Genomic DNA, 23966 nt, shown 5'->3' on the forward strand with positions numbered 1-23966 from the left:
CAGGCAACTGAATCCTGCCAGCAACCATGTGAGTGAGCTTAGAAGTGGATTCTTCCCTAGTTGAACCTTCAGATGAGACCACAGACAGTGACGGCCTGAGCCAACACCTTGATTGCAGCTTGTAAGGGAGCCTGAATCAGAGGACCCAGCTAAACTGCCTGGATTCCCAATCCACAGAGACTGTGAGCCAAGAAATGTGTTGTTTTAAGATGGTAAGTTTTGGAGTAATCTGTTAACAGCGATAGATATGTAATACAATCCACATGACATCTAGGAATTCTCTATGCAATACAGCTCACGTTAGAATTAAGATCCCACATTGGGATATGCAGTCCAATCTTCAAATAGTAATCAACGTTTTATTTGCTAGGCACTGTCCTTTTTGTATTTATTCCCTCTTGGGCCTTGTGGGGGAGAGTGACCGGTTGAAAGAGAATTGGATGTTGCTGTGTCTCTTGTCCAAATACCATTTTAATCTTAACCTGACATCTGGCCTAATTTGGGCAGGCTATATGCTAGGGAGAGTTGCATTTAGGGGACAAAATCCATAGTGGAGAGAGTGTGGTTCAATCATTGGGCAAGGGCTCTAGAATTCAAACTTTTATTGCTTTCAGAAGTCAGGATTCACTTTTGGAGCCAGCGCTGCAGGTCTAGGAAATGATAAACAGCAGAATTCCATGTGGGTCAAAGCAATTTCAGATCAAAACCAGCAAAGACAGGACCTGAGATATTTGGCTTTAGGGCTTTTACAGCCAGATATTGATAGATGGCACTGGATTGAGTGTCCCAGATTTGGTTCCTATTTATCTTGCTTTGCATTCCTCTCTGATTTTTCCAGCATCTGTTTGTGTATGAGGTTAGAAAAAGAACCACAGCAGAAATAACATCTGAAGATTTCAAAATGTTGTCCTCATTGGTTTATAAAGCCTGTACCATCAGCTCCCCAGTTGGCACTGGTATTCAGTTGACAAGCCTGAACTCTGGAACCATGTCTTTGTATGTTGAGATTGAAGAGACAAATAAGAAGACTGACTTCTGGTGGTCCATAACCATGGGGAAGCCCAGGTAGTTTTCTGGCAATTTCTTTCCCATCTATCTAATTTCTCTAATGCTCCCTAAGTTCATGAATAGCTCCATTGCGGGACTGGGTAGTAGATACAAAATTGGTCACTTCTGAGATTAGATGGCTTCCATACTGGTCACTGGGGAAAGCCACTTGCCATGTGCAGACAGTCCTATGGAGATGTCTGTCTGGTGAGGAACTGAAGCTTCCAACAACCATGTGAGTAAGCTTTAAAGTGAATCCCATCTCCCCTTCGTTGATCCTTCATATGTTAACTGCAACCCTGGCCATCAGCTTGACTGCAACCTCATGAAAGGTATTATGCCAGGTAAGCCACACCCAGCTTTCCTGCCTGTAGTGATTGAGAAGCAATACATATTTGTTGCCTCAAAGTTTTGGAGTAACTTGTTATACAGCAATAGATAACTAATGCAATGTAGGTCTGGCCAAACTACCTCCCCCAACTCCCCGCTCTACCCCAGACCTAGTCCTTGGTTTAGGACTGTCCATGTGACCATGCTGAGTCCAATCAGAGTAAACTGCTCCCACTCTTTCTCACTGGACATGATCCTAGGAAGAGAAGAGGCTGGGGCTTCTGCATCTTCTTGTCCTTGTGAGTGGAAAGTTCTGGGATGTCTTGTTGGTCTCTATATCCTCAGCACCCAGAATTGTGCCTGGCTCAAAGGAGCTGCTCAATAACTATGAAGTGAAAGGTGGGTTTGTATCCAGCAGAGAGAGAAAAGATGAGGGGAGTGCTCAGAAGTACAACAGCAAGCTCTTCTCTAATACCATCTTAAATGGAACATGTCATCAAACATCTATAGAAATCCGGTTATTTTTGTTTTCTCCATGTGATGCATAGAACACACAGTTTCTTCCTTACGTTTAAGTTGGCTTTCCCCAATGTTAACTGGCAGAGTTTCTAAAATTCTGCAAAGAACGTACTAGGATCAATGGATTCACTGCATCTGCCCGATGCTCCATTTACTGGGCGTTTTCCAAGGAGGCAGGAGATGAATAAATTTTGTGGAATCATAATGTACTTGGTGTGACAGGTTTGCTCTTTTCTGCTACCCACTAGCATTAGCAGCAACAAAGGCATGTGCTATAGATTGGATTAGTACATCTTTCAAAAGGAAAATAGAAGCATGATTTCATTCAGAGAAGAAGATATTAGGCTGACACCCAGTGATTCATTAATGTGCCACTCTGATCTCAGAGACTGGGGCTCCTTCTCATGCCAAACATATGGCATATTTTATTTTCCTTTCCTCTCCTGGCCTCCCTGGGGAAGTAGGGTTGTGGAGAAAAGGGCATACACTTTTGTTGTTGTTGTTGTTGCAGATGCTGAATTAGAAAATAGGAAAAGGTAAGTTGTTTGACAAATAGTGACATCCTCATTGACCGCAGAAAAGTGTTGCTTCTGTACTGACAGCGACCTCCTTGCTTTTGTCGTAGCTGGGATGAAATTTTTGTTAAGTACTTTGTGCCCGAGGATTTCATACACCAAGCCACACTGATTGGATCACTGAGTGGATACTCTGATTCTGGGCACAGGATAATTATTGAGTCCATTAAGTGTGAGATTTGCAAATGGCAGAAGTCTCGACCTCAAATTTACAGCAGCCAGGTAAGTGGATGGAGAGTGTGACACAATAGGGCATAGTGGAGACTTTGGTGGAGTGAGAATCCGACTGCTTTTATAACTTTTTTTTTTTTTAAGAGAGAGAGTGCACGTAAGTGGGGGAGGCGGCAGAGGGAGAGAGAGAGAAAATCTTAAGTAGGATCTACACTCAGCACAGAGCCCGACGTGGGGCTTGATCCCATGACCCTCAGATCATGACCTGAGCTGAAATCAAGAGTCAGACGCTCAACTGACTGAGCCACCCAGGCGCCCCAGAGCCCACACCGTTTTAAAGGAGACAGCTATTTCTCAGTTCGGTGGAATTATTTCCACGTGGAAACCAGGCCGAGGGCTATTAGTCTCCCAATTTTTTTTTTCAAGTGAATCTTATTTATATAAGTGAATCAAAATTTATATAAAGTATCCCATTTTTAAATGTTCACAATGATTTCAATGAAATAAAAATTGTGTGCCTGTGAAACAAAGCTCATCCACTGGCTGCCTCAGCTTATGGCTCTCAGTTTATAACCCCTGTACCAGGACCTATTTAAAAGCAGACATGTTAACAAGAGAGTTTGCATATATTAACTCAGTTTAATTATATCAATTCTTAAACAAAAAATTTCCTCCAAGAGACAATAGTTCACGGTAACTGCAAAGCTCACTCACAATTTTTAAAAATACCAGTCATGCTTAGCATTCAAAGAAGATAGGGTAGAATAACTGTAAAAACATTTACTGGGAACATCAGCCTCTGACTTTAAAAATTACAAATACTGAAGCGTTTTGGTATCAGACACAGTAGTTTTGACATCGTCTGTTCATTTGATGAGTTTCTGGAAGTTTGGAAAATTGTACCTCTATAATTGGATAAAGCGCTTACTCTAAACTAAACATTTTCAAATGTAGAAAACAAACTAGCAAGCTACACATACAAAGAAAAGCCCTCTAGGACAAGCCCTCCACATGTTGAATGCCAGCAAATGCACCATGGATCCTGGAAGACTAGAATTGATACATACACTTGGCCTGAAGTCTTAACACTTCAGGCTTGACAATGGAGTCTGCATTCACCTACACATTAATGACAAACTCTGGGTTAGTATAGGAGAAGCCAGCAAATTCATTTTGGTCCAAGTTCATGATGAAGAGTTTATCAGTAGGCGTGAGTTCCACAGGCTGTCTGGTGAACTCTTTGTCGAAGTTGGAGGTGTCTCGCTTGTCTCTCTGCCAAATGGAAAGCAAACACATTAACATGGCATAAGAAGGAGGCACGACCCACACCTGCCAGTTAGTGGGAAGCCGATGACATCTCATGGGCAGAGTCAGAAAGAGCCCTGTGCTGAGTTTTTTAGCAGGTGCATTGTGGCATACTACCCCTGGCTTTCATTTCACATTGTATGTTGTCTTCAGGAGAGAACATTTGGTGGAGATTGCCTAAGAAAAGAAATGAAACATGAATTTCTGTAAGGATTGCCATACAGTGGTATGTGTGTATGTGCGTGTGTGTGTGTGTTCGGTTTTCTTTGGCTTTGAGATGAACTGAATTGGAAACAACTTCTTACCATGCAAAATGCAATAGAACTAGTCATGGGGTAGAACTAGTCCAGTGCAGCGACCCCTGTGGCTAGGAGGCTCCTTTCTTTAAAAAGGAGAACAGGTGCACCACCACTCAGCTCCCAAGAAGGTAGAGTGGCATGTGGGGACATCAGATGGCTGCCTGATGAAAGGAGCTGACCACTGTCCACCCCACATCCCCTGGTGCAATCTAGGCTTTGAAGGGATGCTCATAAATCCACCCACAGACTAGAATTTGGGTCTTCGTCAGCCACAGGCTCTCTCCAAGGACGTTTACAGCATGTATCTAGTTAACAAACTATAAGAAACAAAACCCAAAGCTTAAAGTCAAGTCTGTAAGGGCAGCCTTAAAACAAACAAATATTCTATTCTGGTGAGTCTGAAATTTCTTTTTTTCTGGTGGGGGGGGCATTAATTGCAGTTTACTGACCACAGTTTGGGGCAATCTTTTCCAGGGAACGTCAGAATGTGGGCTAATGACAACATCTCACAGCTGTATGATGTTCTCACCTCCTCAGGGTCCTTCAGCCTATTGTCCCCTGCAATTCTCACCACCCAAAGGCAGGGGAGCTGGAGTCCTCACCCTCCATGGTTTGACATATGACAGAACTGGGGTGCAGGAAGATACAGTGACTTGCCCAAGGTTGTACAGTGGGTTAGTGATCTTCACTTGACCACACTGCTTTTAATTCACCTCAGCCCCTCTGACTGGGGGGAAAGCCTGATGGCTGGTTTATTACTGGATAGCCAAGAAGGCCAGAGTTTGCCTGGCAGAAGCCAGAGCTGGGTCAGATTGTAAAGAGGGGAGGTTCAGTGAGTACTGACTGATTTGCTGGAGTTCGGCCAATTGCCACCCATGCTTTAGGTTTAGCTCCTAATGGGCGCTGACTGGTAGGGTTTCTCATTGCTGGGCTCACGCCTCTTCGCCAAATACCTCCCACAAGAATTCCTTCTTTTAGGATGCTCCTTTGAGATGGGCAAAGTGTCCCTAGGAAGTTGCCACTTACTCTTGGTTGTATGTGTTGTGGTGTGGGAATGGGAAGCGGGGAGTATAAGCAACACACTCGAGGAAGTGTAGCCAGACTGCAGTGGGCACAAGATGTCAATGGAGCTGTTTTCTAGACGGTGGGCCATCTCCTGCCATGTCCCACCCACTCTGCTTCGTCTTGTCCTGCCTGATGTCAGCCTGTCCTGTGCTGTCCCAGGCACTGCTGGTGTTATTTCCTGTATTCAGAGAAAGCTCAAATGTCACCTCTTCCTAAGGGAAGTGCCTGTACATCCCTCTCTGGACCTACAAGTCATACATTGGCACCCTTTTAATCATCTTCATTGCACTTACTTATTATCAGACATTGTCTTGTTTACTTATTGCCTCTCTCCAGGTAGGGAGGGTCCTTGCCTGTTTCTTCACTATGGTATTTCCAGTGCCAAGAATAATGCTTGGCACACCGCAGGCTGTCCACAACTATTTGTTGAGTGAATGAACCAGTCAATGAACGAAGACTTGACTAAGGATGAGCCTCTTTGCTTTTTTCCAATTTATATTTGTCCTTGAGTCAGAGACTACCCTCCATAGCAAAGCAATGAAACTGTTCCCACTGATTCTATGGGTCCCTCACATTGGCCTCTGTCCATTTTGAGCTGCAGTATGGATTGAACTGTGTTAGGTCCCTTCAAGGTCTGAGAGCTCCACGATGGTATGTGGGCGCCAAGAAGGCAGGCACTTGCCTCCTTTCAGGTCTCTCCTGGGAACATCGACCCCATCTGGCCTTCCCTGCCTTTGGGCATCCCTGGAGGTTCCCTTACCACGAGCCCCAGCTTTCAAAGCTCTTCCCCATCTGTTGTGCTGGTGAGGTCTCGTGCTTCAAACAGCCACATGGTCCAAATAGAACCTGCCATTCTAGATTTTGTCTTCCAGGCAGATCCCCCTAGGAAATACCCCTGAATTTTACCCTAGAAGGTGGGAGAGGATGGGCCTCTCCTTTTTGGGTTGATAGCATCTGAAGCCACGTGAGCATAGCATCACTCATGCAAGGAGGGTTATCAATTCCACTGGCCTTCTATTGATTCCCCAAGAAGGCCATTATGGTCCTACCCTTCCTTAGAAGAGGTACAGGTGAGTGAGAAGTCTCAGAAATGCCAAGAGGGATCCTTGGCATACCAGCAGACAATTAGCCATGGCCAACACGGACTGTGTTTAGGTTTCTTTGGATTTTATTTAATTTCTTTTTAAAAATTCTTTCTTAATTTAAGTTCTTTTGGAAGATCTCAGCTTGTCTCATCTAGAAGAGCCAGGCAGGGTCAAGCTGGGGGCAGTGTGCTGGCAGAACTGCATCTCCCTGAGGGCTGGAAAGGATGCCTGCAGGATGATAAACTCTAAGAAGCAAGACTCAGGCCTCAGAACTGAGCTGTAAAACCAGTTACCTCTCTCTCTATGGGGATCTGTCTCTGTTCAAATCTTGGTGATTTTGTGGTCTGTTCAAGCACAGAGACTGTGCCTTTGGCCTTCTGGAAGAAACCCACCCCGCTACCATCTAGCCTGTGTCCTTCCCCGCCCCCCCCCCCCCCCACATTGCACTCGAGGAATGCCCCAGAAATCCGGGTCAAGAGAGCATTGCTGCATTTCCTCCTTCAGCCTCAAACTATGGTCTGCAGAGAGAAAGACGGGCCCTGAAGACTTCTGATGACTTTTTCTTTCTTGTAAGAAGGCTCCACCGACTAACTCAGAGACTGGTTATCTCTAGATCACATCATGCTTTCAATCACTTATTTAGCGGCAGTGGCATCTGTAGGGCTCCCTACTGTGCTGCTGACACCCAGCAGAGAGCCTGACACTCAGCTGGTGCTCAACGAATGCTTCCCAGATGAACGGAGAGTGGAATACATGGACGATGGCACAATGATGTGGAAAAATCTTTCTTCCTGAATAAATTTGCAAAGCGTTGCCCGGAGATTACATATGCTGAAAGCTCTGTTTCTTGGTCTTCCTTGTACTTAAAACATTGATAGAAAAGGAAACTGCAGGAACTCTGACCAAGGATCCCTCACTTCCACAGAGGCCTTTGTTGACCAGCCCTCAGCAAGGTGTGTTAGGGGAACAAAGACTTTGGCTTGAGTACCTCTTTCTGCAAACTATTAAACTATTTTGAAAAAATAATGGCAGCAATTTGGAAAATGTAGAGTGCGGTGTGTATATACAATATATTTTTTCTATCTATCATCTTATCTATCTATCTATCTATCTATCTATCTATCTATCTATCTCATCTATCATCTATCTATAGCTACCTATCTACCTATCTTACATTGTTCTCTAAAGTTGTCTCAAATAATCTGTCAGTGGCCCAATGCTTCTGTATGGTTTTTATCTTCCTGACAGCATGTCCAAGGAAAGACCTGGTGACCCAACAGCCAGACGAAGGACCTCAAATAACTTGCCTGTTGGTGGGCATGGCTCAGAGACGCCAGCTATAGAGTGGAAAGAGTCTTGCACCGAATCAGGAAACCTGGGTTTGCACCCCAGCTGACTGACCTTGGGCAAGTCACTCCCTCTCTCCAGATGCCAGTTTCCCCCACAATAAAATGGGGGTGGAGGCTTCCGCCCCAATTTCCCTCCTTCTCTAACTTCCTGAGCTCATCAGCTGAGACTTCAAGTTTGCCACACATGAGGTCCTGCAGCAAGGAGACGCGGAGGGCAGACAGGAGCGAGCCAGGGGCCTCTCTGCCTGTGCAAATCCAAAGCACGCTTTTCTTAAAGATGAGAAGTCTTACTTCAACGGCATTAGTCAAGTTTTTAAAGTTCTCCTGATGGTCTCTTAGAAGCCCTGGTGCTTCTGGAAATCACTCGACTTGTGATAGGAATTCTCTGTAGGGCTGCCTGAGAATAGAAGGAGGCAGTAGGCAAGGATGGGAAACACCCTGCTGTCCTCGTCCACTCAGGCAGAAACAGGATTTCTCCCACCCGAGGGCTTTCCTTGGCTTCTGGGGGCTCACAAAGCTGCTTGCAAGAAAGAATATTTAGTCCAAGCTGGGAGGAGTGGTGATTTTGATAAGAAAATCAAGATCTCCAGCCATGCTCCTAGCTGGCCCCTAAACTTGACTCTGGCTTTGAGCTCCGATATCGTTGGAAGCCTCAGCCAGCTCATCCCATCCCACTACAGGCCACCAGAAGTCCCTGAATGGTCCCCAGCCCTGGCCTCTCTGACCAGCTGAACCCTGGGGCTGAGGTTAAAATCTGGGTTTAGTTCCTTTCTGTCCTAAAGCCTGAGGAGCCCTGCTTTGTAGTTTGGGTCCACGTTTTTCAAAGAGCCGTTTTCTTGAAATAGCATTTCTTCTTTTTTTTTTTTTTATTGTATCTCGATGCTAGAAAAAAAATGGCACAGAACAGATATCCAGATACAAATGGACATTTCCACAAACATCTTGCAAAACAACATCAAAGTGAAGAATACGACTGTCTATGTTTCAGGAAATGGTGTCTTTCTCAGAGTGCTTATTTAGTTTCCCAAAACAGCCACAAACCTAGGCGAATCCCTTCCACCCAGGCATGGGTCTGCCAGGCTCCAGAGCCGCCTTCTCGACAAATCAAAGCAGGTCATTGTGGTTAATAACACTGGGACACAAATTTCAAAGCATGTGTAACAAAGTGGTTTTTTTTTTCTTTTTGCGTTTGAACAACAACAGAAATAAAACCCCAAAGCAAATAAAATTTGAAATGTAATGTAAAACCACGGTCCTCTGGGACCTTGCTAGAGTGACCATGTCTTTTCAGGGAGTGGTGCAAATGCCCTTTGCAAGTAGTTTGAGGATGAAGGTGATCAGGGATGCAGAGGATCAGAAATCACAGCATTGGAGGTGGTGCCCGAGCTGGCTGCCTTTTGACTGACCCCTTGAGGTACTTTTAGATTGAGACTGTCTAAAAGCACACTCTCGGCATTTTAAAAGGGCCGAGATAATCGTCTTAACTTTGAGTCTAAAAAAAATAACAAATAAAATTTTATTTTTAGCATGCGGCTCACGGTGCCTCCAAACCGGGCAGAATGGAGGGCTTCCCTCTAAGTGAAAGCCACCATATACTTGGATACACGCCAAGCTCTGGGTCCGGCAGGAAGGGAGAGAATACTGCTAGCGTCCGATCATCGACTCGCTTGGTGGGAATAATCTAGACTGGATGCTTGGAGTTGGAAAAACGTGTGAAATGGGAGCGCTGGAAAAAAGGGAGAGAAAGCAGGCATTTTCTGTCCCCACTGGATCTACTGAGCTGACACATTGGCGAACGTGGATTGTAAGAGGACTTTGCGAATGTGCTAATTATGCGGCAACATTTTCGCCATGCCATCTGCATAATCCCATCTCACAGAGATGCTCCAAACGACCTGAGGACATTTGGGTTCTGAAACATGGTCACTCTAGTCTCGTCAGCAAATAAAACATGGATGCAACGTTGCAACGAAAAAAAGATGTCACCACGATAGCCGTTGAGCTTGAATGACAGAAATGAAGGACGGAGGTCTACACATCTACTTAGCTCTTGACTTCAGGTTTTAAAAATTCAGAGTTAACAAAGGAAAATCCTTCGAATTCTGATTGGTCAATATTCCTGATGACTTCCTGGTCAGGAGGTGTTAGGACGGGTGGATGGCGGGTGAAAAACCGGTCGAAGTTTTCAGCATTTCGCCCACACTATGAGAGGGGAAGAAAAGAACTTGTGGTAGGTGGAAAAACAAAAACGAAAACAAAACCCCGAACAAAACAGAACCAAACAAAACTGGGCTGTGGTTTTCTCGGATCCCTTCCCTTTCGCCGCCTCAGAGAGGTGGTTTCGATGACCAGAAATGAGAGCAACAGAAAATGCAAAATTCTCATGACCTTTGGTACATGACCTTGGGCTCCCGACTTTCAGTTTCTAGGGCTTGTGAGCCACCCCTGGGTGTCCCCTGGGCAGTCAGGAGCTGCATGGCAAAGGCATGAGATGGTGGGGCTGGTGATATGTGGCATGTTCCCCCCCCACCCCCGCAAGGCATCAGCCAGGCCCACCTGTTGAAAGAGATGGGATTAAGGTACCTGTGATGTTTCATGTGGCACCAGATGCTAAGTCATGAGCCAGTTATACGTCACCTGGGAGATCCCAGTATTTAGCAGTGGATCCCTCAAAGGGCTGTCCTCTGGCTGCCAGTCAGGAACAATGTATGTTTCCAGCTCCAGAGATACAGGAATTTACAAACTCTAGTCCATGAAGACAGATCCCAAGACCTGGGTTTGGTTTCTGCAATTGCCAGCCAACCACGAGGCCTTGGTGAGCTGGGTGGGTCACTGACGCTTAAGTGCAAGATGCCAGCAGGCAAGCTCAGCCATTCTCTCTCCAAATGGGAATGGAAGGTGTGGAATGAAACACACAGCAGTGCTTGGTGGGGCAGTTGGGATCGAGAGAGAAAAGCATGATCATTTCTCACCCATCCTGGGGTCCTCGGGCTGAATCAGAGTTGTAACGTGTGTGTATGTATGTGTGCGACTGATTCCCACCCAAACATTGGCACGAAGTTCTGGTATTTCGAACACAGTGTCTACAGGAGGCGACCACAACCTGACAACACAGCAGAAGCACTAGCAGTCATGATGGCTAATATTCATTACACATTTGCTAAATGCCAGGCACCCTAGAATGCTCTCCTTGCGTTACCTTATTAAATCTTCCCAATGACCCTACGAAGTGGGCATCATCCCTACTGGACAGATGAGGAAACTGGGGCCAGGGAGATTACGTAACTTGTTCAAGGTCACACAGTCAATGAATAGCAGAGCTGCAACGTGAGACAGGCCCCTCTGACGTCGGAGCCTAAGCTCCTGGCTCCATTTTACACGAATGGTTTGTCGGTTGATGAGTACGTGACTAAGTGGGGCAGGGGGGTGGGGGAGGGAGGAGGAGTCAGGGATGGGGATGATGAGGTCTCTGGTTTGAATGACAGTGAGAATGTGGTTATAGCAATCCCAGAGGCAGAGAAAATGGGAAAATTCGGAAGGACAGCTACTTCCGTTTGGACATGATGACTTTTTTTTTTAATATTTATTTTTGAGAGAGAGAGCGAGCGGGGGAGGGGCAGAGAGAGAGGGAGACACAGAATGGGAAGCAGGCTCCAGGCTCAGAGCTGTCAGCACACAGCCCGACGCAGGGCCCGAACCCACGAACTGTGAGATCATGACCGGAGCCGAAGTCATATGCTTAACTTACTGAGCCACCTAGATGTCCCTGAACACGATGACTTTGAGGGACCAGGGAGGTTCCAAGAGATGACCCAAGGGGGTTAGAAGTACAGATTCTGGAGCTAAGGAGAGCAGTCTTAGAAAAAAAAAAACAAAAAACAAAGTACAGAACATGGAAAGTGGGAAAAAGATAATAATAATAGTAATAAAACCCACTGAGCAGTTTCCAGGCAACCCGCACTGCTAAGGGTTTCACATACATCACCTCTTTGCTTCACATAACCACCCTGGGAGGTGGGGATCTGATTCCATGTGCCAGGGAGAAAATTGCCCCTAAAACTGAGAGCGGGAAGAGGAGAACCAGAAGGGAGCACTGTCAGGCAAGCGGGGGACTGAGGGAATCCAGGGAGAAGGGCGTTGTCGTAGCTATCTCCAAGAGGTCAAGCAGGAAAAGTTGCAGAGAACAGGCCACCCCACTTGGCAATTAGGAAGAGACAGATGAGAAAATGGAGAGCTGACACTGAGCCTGAGTCGCTGGCAGAGGGAAGGAAACTTGAGAAAGTCAAGGAGTGCATATTTCCCCTTTGCTCCTTCAAGCCCTACAGTCAAGGGAAGCAGAGATATGGGGGGGTGTGTGCATGGGACTCAGCTCTCAGATGGCCTCAGCTTCCTGCTTTGTTCCCGTCTGGGCAGAAGGCACCCACGAGGCCATAGCCTGCAGACTCTTACAGGGTGTGCGGAGGAGATCAGGACATCATGCGTGCGACTGCTCCTGGGCACTGAGGAAGTGTCAATGCACCCTAGCTATAAGCATTATAACAAACTGATTTGTTATTCCAAGCTAAATTCTTTGAGCCCTGTTGATATCTTTGCCTCCGGTCTCAGAAAACAAGAAGTGACCCCCCCCCCCACCACCAATGCCCAGCCATGCAATCAGGACTTGGGATATGCTATGCTGGCCAGTGTGGGAGGGGGGAGACTTTTGCCCAAAGAAGGATGGACCCTCAGCGCAGTGTGGTCAGGATTATTGCTCACGTTCTTGCATTGCTTATGCATTTGTTTTCACTCAAGAGATATTTACTGAGTTCCTACTATATGCCAGACCCTGTGCTAATAGTAAATTATACAGAATCTATGCCTCATGGGAACCTACGTCCTACTGGGGAAGGAAGGCAATAAACACATAAATAGAAGGGGAACTGTAAATGTAAATAGAGGTATCTTAATGTCAGTCAGAGGTAAGTGGTATTAAGAAAAATAAAGTCAGGTCAGTGATAAAGAGCAAAGAGAACACCATTTTCGAAAAAGTGGTCAGCTCTGAGGAGATGAGCTTTGAAGCAAGCCCTCAGTGAAGTAAGGACATGTGAACGTCTGGAGGAAAAGCATTCTAGGTGGAGGAAAGTGCATGTGCAAAGGCCTGGAGACAGGTGCTCGCTCGGCAGAGTCACCCAACAGCAGTGAGGCCAGTGTGGCCAGAGCAGTGACCCGGAGGTAGAGGATTTCCATCTCAGCTCGGTAAGAAGCCACTGCAGGATTCCGATCAGCCCACAGGCTCTGCTCATATTTCTGTGGGATCATTGGTGCCGCGTACAAAGTTGATGGACGGGCAAGGAGCAGGGATGCCAACCAGATGAGACAGGATAGTGCCTCAGAAGGAGGTACCTCTGGGATAGAGGGAAAGGTGCATCTGGAGTGGGGGAAGGGGTGCAAGATTTGCTGATGGGTCAGACCGGCATTTCAGGACGAGAGGACTTGTCGGACCCTACAGCTTTGCACTTGGGCTCCACGGTGAATGGGGGAAGGGGTAGAGAGCCTTCGGGGGGCAACGGGGCACTTGGTTTCCTGTTTGATAAGTCTGAGAGTCCAGTGGGGATGTCGAGGGTTGTAGGAGTCCCCTCATCTGTGGTGTGGGGACAGAAAAGGGGGCAGCAGCTAGACTGACAGCAGAGGCACTAGGGAGGGTTAGAAACTGGGTGTCATCATCTGGAGCAGAGAGACGGTGCATGGAGCTGGGGGGCAGAGCGTGGCAGGGACCGGTGGTTGGGAGTAAGGCAGACCTGCGAGGCTTCCTCTTTGGCCTGGGTGCTGGGACCCAAACCAGCCAGCATAGGAAGCACGTGAGCTGAGACACAGAATCTTCGGGGGCCGTTTTTCTTTAAAAGCCATCAGTTTCCCATGCACGCCAGAAGGGCTGCTGCTTTGCCGGGGCCTCCCCAGAGGCTGTGATAGGACACAGAGAAACAGCTTCCGGGAGGCTCCGAGCCTCCCCCTTCCCTGCACTCCCCGCCACTCCCCCCCCCCCCCTCAGAGAACAATGAAATCTTTAAGTGAGATAGCAGAGGGGACATGGAAAAACAGGGGTTAACCAAGGGGGCACAATACAGCGGGAGCGTGATTTTCCTGCTAATAAGCAGCTTACGGAGCTGGCAGATCACAGCCTCCCTAAGTGTTTCCGTGTTTTTCAAATGGAGCTGTCACTGCCCATTAGCTTCAGGAGCGCTCCCTAAATGGAGACGTCAGCCCTGGGGAGGCACAGCCTGGAGGGCTCTGAGCCTGCTGTGTCCTTGGAGAACGTGCTGCTCTGCGGCTGTGATCCAGTGACACGCGCAGCGTGGACCACACCTGTTTCTCTGGCTGCCCTGGCTGGGTACTTCAGCCTCACTTAGCGACTGAAAGAAAACCCACCTCCCTTGTGGCCAGGGCACCACCGGAGCTCCCGGAACCGTGCCGGGGACCCAAGCCAACATGGTTATTTAAATCACAAGGCGCCTCTTTCCAGGGTGGGAGAGGAGAGCAATAAGGATTTTGACTTGTTGTTCAATTGTGCCTCTGAATCTGAGAACCTAGACAGTTTGAAAAGCTTCTCTGTGAGCTGCTACATGTGAGCTCTTCGCCCCCCACCCCTTCTCTTCTTTCTAATTTCTGTTTCATTGTGTTAATAACAGCTCCGGGTCTGGCTGTCGAAAGTGGAGTTGGCTTAGTCATAGCAGCAAGAGGGATCTTTCAGATGCCAACCTGGATATGTCATTTCTCTGCAGTGGCTCCCCCTTGCCCAGGGCCTACACTCCTCAGCATGGCTCACAAGGCCCTGGTCACCGGGTCACTAGCCTCTCAGTGCCCATTCCCCCACCCCAACACGCCCTCCAGCTGTACTCGGTCCCCGGGGTTCCCAGAACACTCATGCACTCTGTCACTGCCCAGCCTTTGCAATGAGCTGTCTCCTCTACCTGGGGGGGGGGGGGGGGGGGCGCAGAACACCTGCCTCCAACCCCCCCCCCCAAACCAGGGCATTTCCTACACATCTTTTTCCTCTCCAGACAGATGTCACTTCCTCCAGGAGACTTTCCCTGGACCCCTCCTCTATATGCCTGGGTTTATCCCACCAAGATATAAGATGTTCATCAGACAACTGGTGGGGGGGTGGGGGGGGGGGAAGAAAGTTGACATCAAACTATCCACCAATAGGGAAAAGAAGTTAAATAAGTAATGATACATCTATTTGATGTATTATAATGCAACACACTTTTAAAAATTAAAAGGAGATGTAGAAGAATATTAAATGGCATAGTTACATATAATTACTAGCTGCATACAATATGTTCCCATTCTATAAATTATACACACAAATGTGTGTGCTTACAGATATTGTATATTGTCTATGTGCATATAAAGACCAGCAAGTTACAGACTGCTTACTTTTCTCCTTTATCTCTTCTGCTTGTGTGTTTGAAAATTTAAATGACAGATTTTTTTTTTAATAAGAAAAAAACCCACAAAAGCTCATTTAAATGAGGGAGCTATTGCCATTTTGAGGCCTTGGTGCTTCTTCTGCTGGAGGTGTGCTAAAGCACTGGAGATATGATGGCACACAAGAGGATCCCTATCCTTGTCATCACGGAGCTTGTGGTCTAGCAGGAGACAGACACACACACAGGCCACCACATGGCACCATGTGACAACTGGGGCCATTGAGCACAGAAGTGAGGCACCTAAGAAGGGCCAGGAAGACTTTCTGGAGGAGGTGACATCTAAGCTGAGTGCGACCAGAAAGAAAGACACCAGGGGAACCCGGCCTCTATCAAGACAGCAGGAACCCAAACTACAAGGTCACGTTGAAAATATACGTAAGCCATACAGCCTGGGCAAAAAGACAAAAGAGTATTCTTTTTTTTTTAATGTGCAAATTCAATGAAATTCTGGGTCCTTTTCATGCCTTACAGACAGTTCTTCGCAGCAGGACAACACAGGAGGGCCCCACCCAGTGAGAAGCAGTCAGTTAAGCACAGAGCTGTAAACACGTTGGATCATTTTTAAGTCGTTTGTGTACCAAGGTTTCTCTCCCCAGCAGAGTCAGACAAAATACAGCATAGAAAGAAAAGAAAGATTAAAGCTCCTTTGTCTGCAAATAGTGAAGATTCCTTACAATCGGGGTGTTTGATCTCTTGTGTCTATTTAGAAGGAAGTCAGCAAGAGAAGGGGCTTTTGCACTGGGTAGCAAGTTTGGTGTTTTGTTTTATCTAAAAATAAGATGCAATGCTTTCTTTTCCTCCAGATTTTGGTCTAAATGCCATCGCCTCAGAGGAGCTGTTCGGGATCATCTCCGGACAAAGTAGGACCTCCAATTCTCCCTTCCTGTTAATTCTCCCTCAGGGCATCACTTTCGCACAGGAAATAAAAATACCCAAATAGCCCAATCTCTATTACATGTTTATTTCTTTGCTTCTCTGCTGATGAATTATATTCCCATCTAGACTGTAAGCCCCACAAGAGCTGAAGTCACACCATGGCCTTCCCAGGACTCAGGACAGGTTCTGGCACACAGCAGGCACTCAATGTTGTCAGACGGATGAGTAGCAGTGCCTATTAAGTACATATAAGCCCGATACTGTTTAAGTACTTCATAAGCAGTATCTCATTTAATCCAATGGTTCCATGATGTCTCTGCTGTACAGCAAGGCTTAAGTACCTATGATTTGATCCCAGATCAGGCAACAATCCAGACTCTTCCATCAGCCTTGTACATTTCTTGCCGAAACAAACAAGTCATTCAAAAGCACAAGAAAAAGAAACAACAAAACCCTTTGTTATTTCACCCTCTCCATACCTTCATGACCTTAACATTTTAGTCTGCTGTCCTGGCCGGACAAACAGATGGATGGAGACTTTGTATAAAGATACAAAATATAGAATCAGTCCTTTATTATTTACCCTGCTTTTAAGAAACAAGATGAAACACTCTAAACATTTTCCCGTGTGAACAGAGTGTCATATTTTTCTTATCTATTCTTCACCCATGTCGCTGGCTTCAAATAAAGTTACCCCATTTATTTGCCTATGTTTTTATAACTTCGATTCTCACGGGTCTGTGAGACAGGCAGGAAAAGGGTTATCTCCACCGAACAGATAATTTGGAAAGTTAACGACTTGGTCAGGGCCATACAGCGTCAAGGAGGGGAACCAAGATCCAGGGTTGGGTCTGTTCGATTCCAAAGACCACAGGCTTCCTACTACATTTTACTGTCTTACGAATGGTGGGAACTTAAATGCCGACTCGGGTACCGATTCCTTAAGCAGGTGAGCTGACTTCCCTAAGCCAACTTTTTGTTATGTCGAATTAACCTACCTTATCGTGTGGGGTGAGGAGGACTTGATAAAATGCACAGAAGACATGTGACATGGTAGCTGGTAGCTTCCATGGAGTGCAGTGAGCTAGTCTACTGGCAGTGGCCGTGCTCTGGCTACAGAGGGGTCCTGCAGGCCCTGCCATGACTCAGCCTGTCCTGGGATATTGCTGTTGCAAGTACAGACGTTTAAGAGACAAACGGGTATCTTTTCCACCTGAGGCTAGTGGGATATGGGAGGGTGCAAGGTGACATCAGGCCCTAAATGGGGCTCCCAGTTAGAAGTGAGGGGCAGATGTGGGCCCGGGGGGCAAAAGGGACACATTTCCACTCCCTCCCCCCCACCAACCCAAGCCTTGCTGCCTCGAAAAGACATTTTTTTAATTTTTTAATGTTTATTTATTTTTGAGAGAGACAGAGAAAGAGTGAGAGTGGGGGAGGGGCAAAGAGAGGGAGACACAGAATGGGAAGCATGACCTGAACCAAGTTGGACGCTCAACTGAATGAGCCACCCAGGCGCCTGGGCTTGGAAAGACATTTTAATGCAGATTTACATACCAAGAAGTTGTTGTTCTTCAGTGGTGAAGGGTGGTTGTTTTTAAGAAACTGCACATGTAAATAAACAAGAAATGAAAGTTCTTCTTTCCCTTTCTGGGTCATGCATGTCTTGACATCATGGCCTCAGAGCCTTCATGGAGTCAGTATTTCTGGACAATCAGTGAGCTCAGGGCCATATAAATGAGAAAGAAGAGGGGCTTAAAAAGAGTGGAGGAGGGGACTCTGAATTTACCCTACAGAGGCACTCATGCGTATGCGAAACTAGGAAGCTATTGAAAATGAAGTAGATCTCGAGATGCTGACAAAACACAATCTGCGAGACAGAAGGTAACAAAGTGAGGCACGGGAATTGAAGACGCGTGCTGGCATCCTCCTGTGTGATGTGGGGTAGTCCTGCGCTTGTACTCAGCCTCTCTAGAAGGCTGGCCCAGAACTGGGCCACTGTGAGTGGCTCCGGGAAGGAGAACCAAGGCACCTAGCTGAGGGTCAACGGCGGGCGGAGGAGACAGTCTCACTGTATAGTTTTGATGCTGCTTTGCATATTTCACATATTTTAGGATTTTTTTTTTTAAAGGAGAGATCAGAATATCGAATAATATAATGAGGTCAAGAATGAGAAGACGAGTCTCTGAGAGAAGATTGTTCTGAGGTCACTGACAACTCCCCAGGAGAAATGTCAAAACAGAGAGGTGGAGGCAGAAGCCGATGCACCAAACTAGAAAAAGAATGGATTGTAATGAAATACGATCTTGGAGGTAACAAGAATTAGCAGTTCTTTCAAAGGTTGTGTGTATGAGCAGACAGGGGCAGCGGTCCTACTAGTGGGAAGGAGCGATCCCAGGTTTGAGGGAAGGGGTTTTTCTTTAATGTTTATTTATTTATTTTGAGAGGGTGGGGGAGGGGCAGAGAGAGAGAAAAAGAGAGACAGAGAGAGGGTCTCAAGCAGACTCCGTATTTTCAGCACAGAGCTTGACATGGGCTCGAACTCACGAAATTAAACTGGCACTCATTTGGACTTACTAGCTGTGTGGCCATGGGCAAGTTACTTAACCTCTCTGAGCCTACCTCCTTACCTACACACGGAAGGTAATAACAGTAGTATTTCACAGGGTGGTTGTGAGTAGACCGAAGGCTCTGCTTTCTAGTAAAACTGAATAATTTCACAGAACATGCCTGGCCCATTTTATCGTTACGGTTGTAAACAGTATTAATAAAGTCCTGCATCCATTAACTGGAGGGCCCATCTTCTTGGCCTGGTTCCGTTCTATTTCCTGTGTAAGTCACCGAAGCAAATCTTCTGGCCTCTGCTCGTTCCTCTCTAGAATGATGGTATCTATACCCACGTCGAAGGGCTCCTCCAGTTCTGGACTTCTGTTACTTTCCAGAAGTTATTGCCAGACACATCCTAAGAGCTTTGTGCTCTCCCCCAGCATGTGACCTTCCCATCTACCAGTTCAGTTCACACGGCTGGCATCTCCACCAGGGGACAGCTCAGAGTCATGCACTTGGCAAGTGATTTAGGAACTTCAGTTGGCCCAGGAGTCTGCCAACTCCAACTGCCCAAAGGGAGCCTGGTTTGATCCACAGCTCTCCACGGGTGGGTGGAGGGAGGGAGAGAAAGATAAACAGACAGACCCCGGGCCTCTGTGTCCTAAACAACTCTTGGCTATTTGTGCGTCAGTGTCTGAATGTAGCCTAATATCTTGACGAGGATCTGTGTAAACTTCACACTCTGGATAACCGAAAGAACAAACAGAGCCGAGTGGGGAGATGTCTACTCCTTAATGAGCCCGTCTTGAGTGCCTCAGCTCGGATGCTGCCATGCCCTGCCCTCGGAGGGCATTCAACGTCTGCGGTCTTTGTCAGCCTCGAAATCAAAGCCTGAAGGAGCCGGTGAAATTTGCATCTTTGAAAACCCTGCCAGTGAAGTGTAAAAGGTGTGAATATGTTACTTGTTTGTTGCGACATTTTAAGATAAATTTTAAATCATTTGAATTGTGAAGAATATCTAGTCTCTGTCTATTATGTAACAGACACTGTTGGATGGTGGTATTGGCTCCTTCCCACCGGTGCAATTTCAAACCTTAAAAGGGGCTCCAAGTGCTCCTGAAAATCTTTCCAAGGATACTGGCAGTGTGGAGCCCGTGGTTCAAGGCCTCGCTCTGCCACCTGCTAGCTGCGGGACCTTGAGCAAACATCCTAACCTCTCCAGGCTGCGTGCCCTCGTCTGTCATACGGTGACAATGACACCCATAGAGACCCCCATAATGACACCCATAATTCTCTCTCATAGAGAATTAACTGAGGTAGTGCCTGGAAGGCACTTAGAACGCTGCTTGGCACAGACAGTAACTCAATATTTTGTCCGGTATATTTGAATAGTACGGGTTTCAGAAGAATGACTTTAAATCCCAGCTTTCTGAAAGGTATTGTTCTCCTGAGCATTTGGTGCTGCCTCGGGGAGGGAGGTTCTATTCTTAAATAAATCGTATTAAGTAGAAAGTTCGCCCCCTTTCTTAAGCCTTGCTTTTGGAGTTGTAATAGCAAACATACAAAGGTTACACTTTGTGGTTTCAATTCAGAAATGTCAGCACATCAAACACACATTCAGACATGCACTCAGAGACACTTACTCATACGCTGTAAAGGGCAATTAGGTTCGGAGGAGAATGTCACATGAACAGAACTGCAGCTCATTAAAGCAGTACTTGAAGCTTTTGACCTCGGCTACACAAACAATGTTTTCAGATGACAGGATTGCCGAGAAACCAAGTCCTGGGAGCATGATTTACTTTCCGAAGCAGTTTGGCATCTAGACTCCTGGAGGATGCAGGCCATGATATGTGATCAGATAACGATGCAGTGTTTGGGAAACACTATCACATGAAAGGCTGTCGTGATGTAGAATGGGGACCAGGGGCTCTGCGTTTTCAGCCTCCAATATCCCAAAGCTTTGCTGATGTGCAGATGCCTGAAAACCGTACGGGGCTTTATGTCAAGTGACGAGGAGGACAGGTAACAAAAGCGGAAATGATTGGAATCAGACTATCACACGAGGAGGGGTTGGAGTCGGTGAGGCCTGACACCCCGGCTGGAGTGAATGGAAGGAGTGAGCAATGCTGATCACGTCTGGGTGGTCCCAGACGGTTGCCCAGAATGAATGGCTCTTACTGTCCGCTTCTCAGCGAGCTGTACTCCTCAAGCCCCACTCAGAACGAATGGGCCATCAGATGGAGCACACTTTAGAACCGAAAGAGAGCCACGTTCAATAGCGGGCAAGTCACTGTACAAACACCCTAGTAGTTAGGCCTCCGTGGGCCGTAACGAAGCAGGGTGCCTTTGTGACCTGGTTACTCTTCTCCCACCTCCTCAGTTTGCTGCATCTCTGCTGACAGCTGGGGAATGGAGCCCAAGGCGTGTGCCTCTACCCAGTTTTCACAGCAAGCTTTGCACTGGGCATTAGGGACACCGCCAGACTTCACTAAGGCAATTCCTACTAGCGTATGAATGCCACCAAAATCTCGATCGGGCATGTTGATTTAAACACACTACATCGGCATATCTTCTACTGTGACTCGAAGCACCACATACGACAAATTCAGCCAGCAGACATGCTTACCCATGGCCTCCATGCACCCTCTTACTGCAGCATGGCCAAATTCTGAGCTGCTCACCCAGACCAAGGGGACTGCCCGGCTACCACCCCGAGCACGTGGGACCTCCCACACTGCCATAGAATTTACACTGACAAGAGGAGGAACAGCCATGCCCTACTCCGTGCCCCGCATGCCAGCACTCTGAACTCCAGATGCTTTCACGACAACCTATTTCATCCCTTCATCCTGCTTTTCGCCAGGACCAACAACTGGCTACCACATTACACTTGAGGAGCGATTATGCAGGCAGTCTGAAGGGATTCTCCTTCATCCATTCCTTCTTGGCCCCTGGGGTAATCACTGGGCATCCACAAGGTGCCAGGAACCAGGGAGGGCTAGGTGTGCCGATATGAACACATCCTGGAGGCCCTCAGGCATCTCTGTCCCGTCCAAATGCCCACTGGCTCCCACCTGGACGAGCGCAAGAGCCTTGAACCAGTCTCCTGATTTCACCCCTGCACCTACAACAGTCAGAGTGATCCTCTGAAAACCCAAAGTTGTATCATGCCATTTCTCTGCCCAGGGCCCTCCAAATGCTGCCCATCTCAGCCGGAGTAGAAGCCACAGATCCTACAGTGCCTGCACCATCTGCCCCTCCCGTGGCCTCACCAGTATCATCTTCTTTTCCCCCTTCCTTCGCCCACTCAGCTCAGCACTTGGATTCTGTGCTCTTCCTTGAACATGCCAGGCAAGCTCTTGCCTCAGGGCCGTTGCACCTGTTACCACCGCCCGAACCACTCTTCCCCCAAGATACACACATGGCTCACACAGTCCCTCACCTTCCTCCCATCTTTGCTGAAATGCCAGCAAGGCTTTCCAGCCACCTCTCTCTGATCCACCTCTCACCATCCTCACCCCTGCTCTGATTTCCTCTACAATGCTTATCTCCTTCTAACATATTTGCTGATGTTTTTTAGTTTATTTTGAGAGAGAGAGAGAGAGAGAGAGAGAGAGACTGAGAGAGTGAGCAGGGGAGGGGCACAGAAAGAGGGAGACAGAGAATCCCAAGTGGGCTCTATGCTGTCAGCGTGGAGCTTGACACAGGGCTTGAACCTGCAAACTGTGAGATCATGACCTGGGCCAAAACTAAGAATCGGGGGCTTAACCGACTGAACTACCCAGACGCCCCCATTTGCCGATTTCTATGTCTATTGTTTGCCCATTCCTTCTAAAATAGAAGTTCCACGAGAGCCGGAGATTGTGTTATTTTCACTTCCCTGTCTCCAGCACCTAGAATGGTACCTAACGTCAATAAACACCTGCGGAGAGGATGACCCAGGGCGCTGGGCGACATCCCAGGAGGACAGAACCAGAACACCCTGCTTCTCAACCCACTGCTCCACCACACACTCAGCAACACACACCGCCTTCTAGCACACAAACTAGCACCACCCACCAACACACACTGACCCACCACAGCCTGCCGTGTGGCCCGAACCACATTCACCAGCACGCTCTGTACTAGAGCTTACACACCCCTGCAGCACAGCCTTCACCATCCTACACGGCATACTAACTACAACAGGATCTGCCTTTCAGCAGATGAAAGGTCCGGCAGCAGCCCAGCACATGTGAAAATACGCAGCATCTCGGGCCCTACCCCGGACCCGCTGAATCAGAATCCATATTGTAACCAGGTACCCAGGTGACTCGTGTGTTCACAGCAGCATTTAAGAAGATCTGCTAGGTGACCCCAGGGCACCCATAACACTGAGCTGGGCGACAACAGAGTGCAGGAGCCACGGCCCTCGATCCAAAGCGCAAGGATTCACGCGCTGCATCACCGACCCTTCCCCATGCTCTCCCTGCGCACACAACCACACGATGCCATGACCGAAACAACTCAGCACCCAAATCGAGCTCTTTAGGAACTTACACAACGACCTATTCCTTCGAGATGCCCTTCTGCACATGAGAAAAGCACCGCAGGCTCTAGTATATATCCCTAGAGAACCCCTTATGTTCCTCTGCTCAGAGCATTGCAGCCTCTTACCTTACAGCCGTTCGTGGATTCCTTCATTTATTCAGTAAAAATTATGAAGTGCCGGCTAGGTGCTAAACCTTAGGCTAAGCACCGGGAATCAACACTGACAAAGACAGTCAGAACCCTTCAGTCCTAGTCAAGAAGACCGGCATCGTGTGGAACAAGCAATTACAATAAAGTGTGATGAGTTTGTTGATAGGACACTAGCAGAGAATCAATAAGAGCCTCCCTGAGGGGATGATGTTCTCCTGATCTGATGAGGGGGAAGGAGCAAGACACGAACAAGGGACAGAGGACAGAGGTGGGCGAAGCGTGGGGAAGGGTGCGGGCATCCCAGGTGGATGGCTACGCACGGACAGAGCCGGGAAGGGAAGAGAACGCAGTCGCATGTTTGAGGAACCAAAGGAAACTCAGAAACGCTTGTTTTTGGAGGCAGGAGCTGAAGCTGTGGAGGGGGCAGACGCCGGACCATGGAAGATCCCTAGATGCCACATATGCTAAGGAACAGCAGGCACGATTCTGGGGGCAGCAGAGAGCCATCAGGGAAGCTTTAAGCAAGAGCGACACAATCAGATGCACATTTGAAAAAACCACTCAGGTACGTGAAAGAATGTGCCAAAGCTAGTGTATCTCAGTAGTTATGAACAATGCTCCGTATACGGCTCCCTGCCATAACAAAAGA

At 47.6% G+C, this 23966-nt stretch overlaps 1 protein-coding gene across 2 annotated transcripts in view; it reads right to left on the reverse strand.

Annotated features, from left to right (window-relative positions):
- Positions 1 to 3261: 3261 nt before the first annotated feature.
- PRKCB (protein kinase C beta) overlaps positions 3262 to 23966 on the reverse strand; it is a 333238-nt gene continuing 312533 nt past the window's right edge. The window contains exon 17 of one of the 2 annotated variants that reach the window (XM_047087202.1): positions 3262 to 3914. In XM_047087202.1, the coding sequence (XP_046943158.1) occupies positions 3762 to 3914 (153 nt within the window). In that variant the 3' untranslated portion in view covers positions 3262 to 3761. Of the gene's footprint in view, positions 3915 to 7034; positions 9948 to 23966 lie in introns of those variants that run through there. The other variant, XM_047087201.1, reaches the window with a different exon arrangement.

The sequence above is a fragment of the Lynx rufus genome, unplaced genomic scaffold (assembly GCF_022079265.1).
Source record: "Lynx rufus isolate CCGP_SWC_20201006 ecotype Redwood Valley unplaced genomic scaffold, mLynRuf1.p SCAF_23, whole genome shotgun sequence".
In the NCBI taxonomy this organism is placed as follows: domain Eukaryota; kingdom Metazoa; phylum Chordata; class Mammalia; order Carnivora; family Felidae; genus Lynx; species Lynx rufus.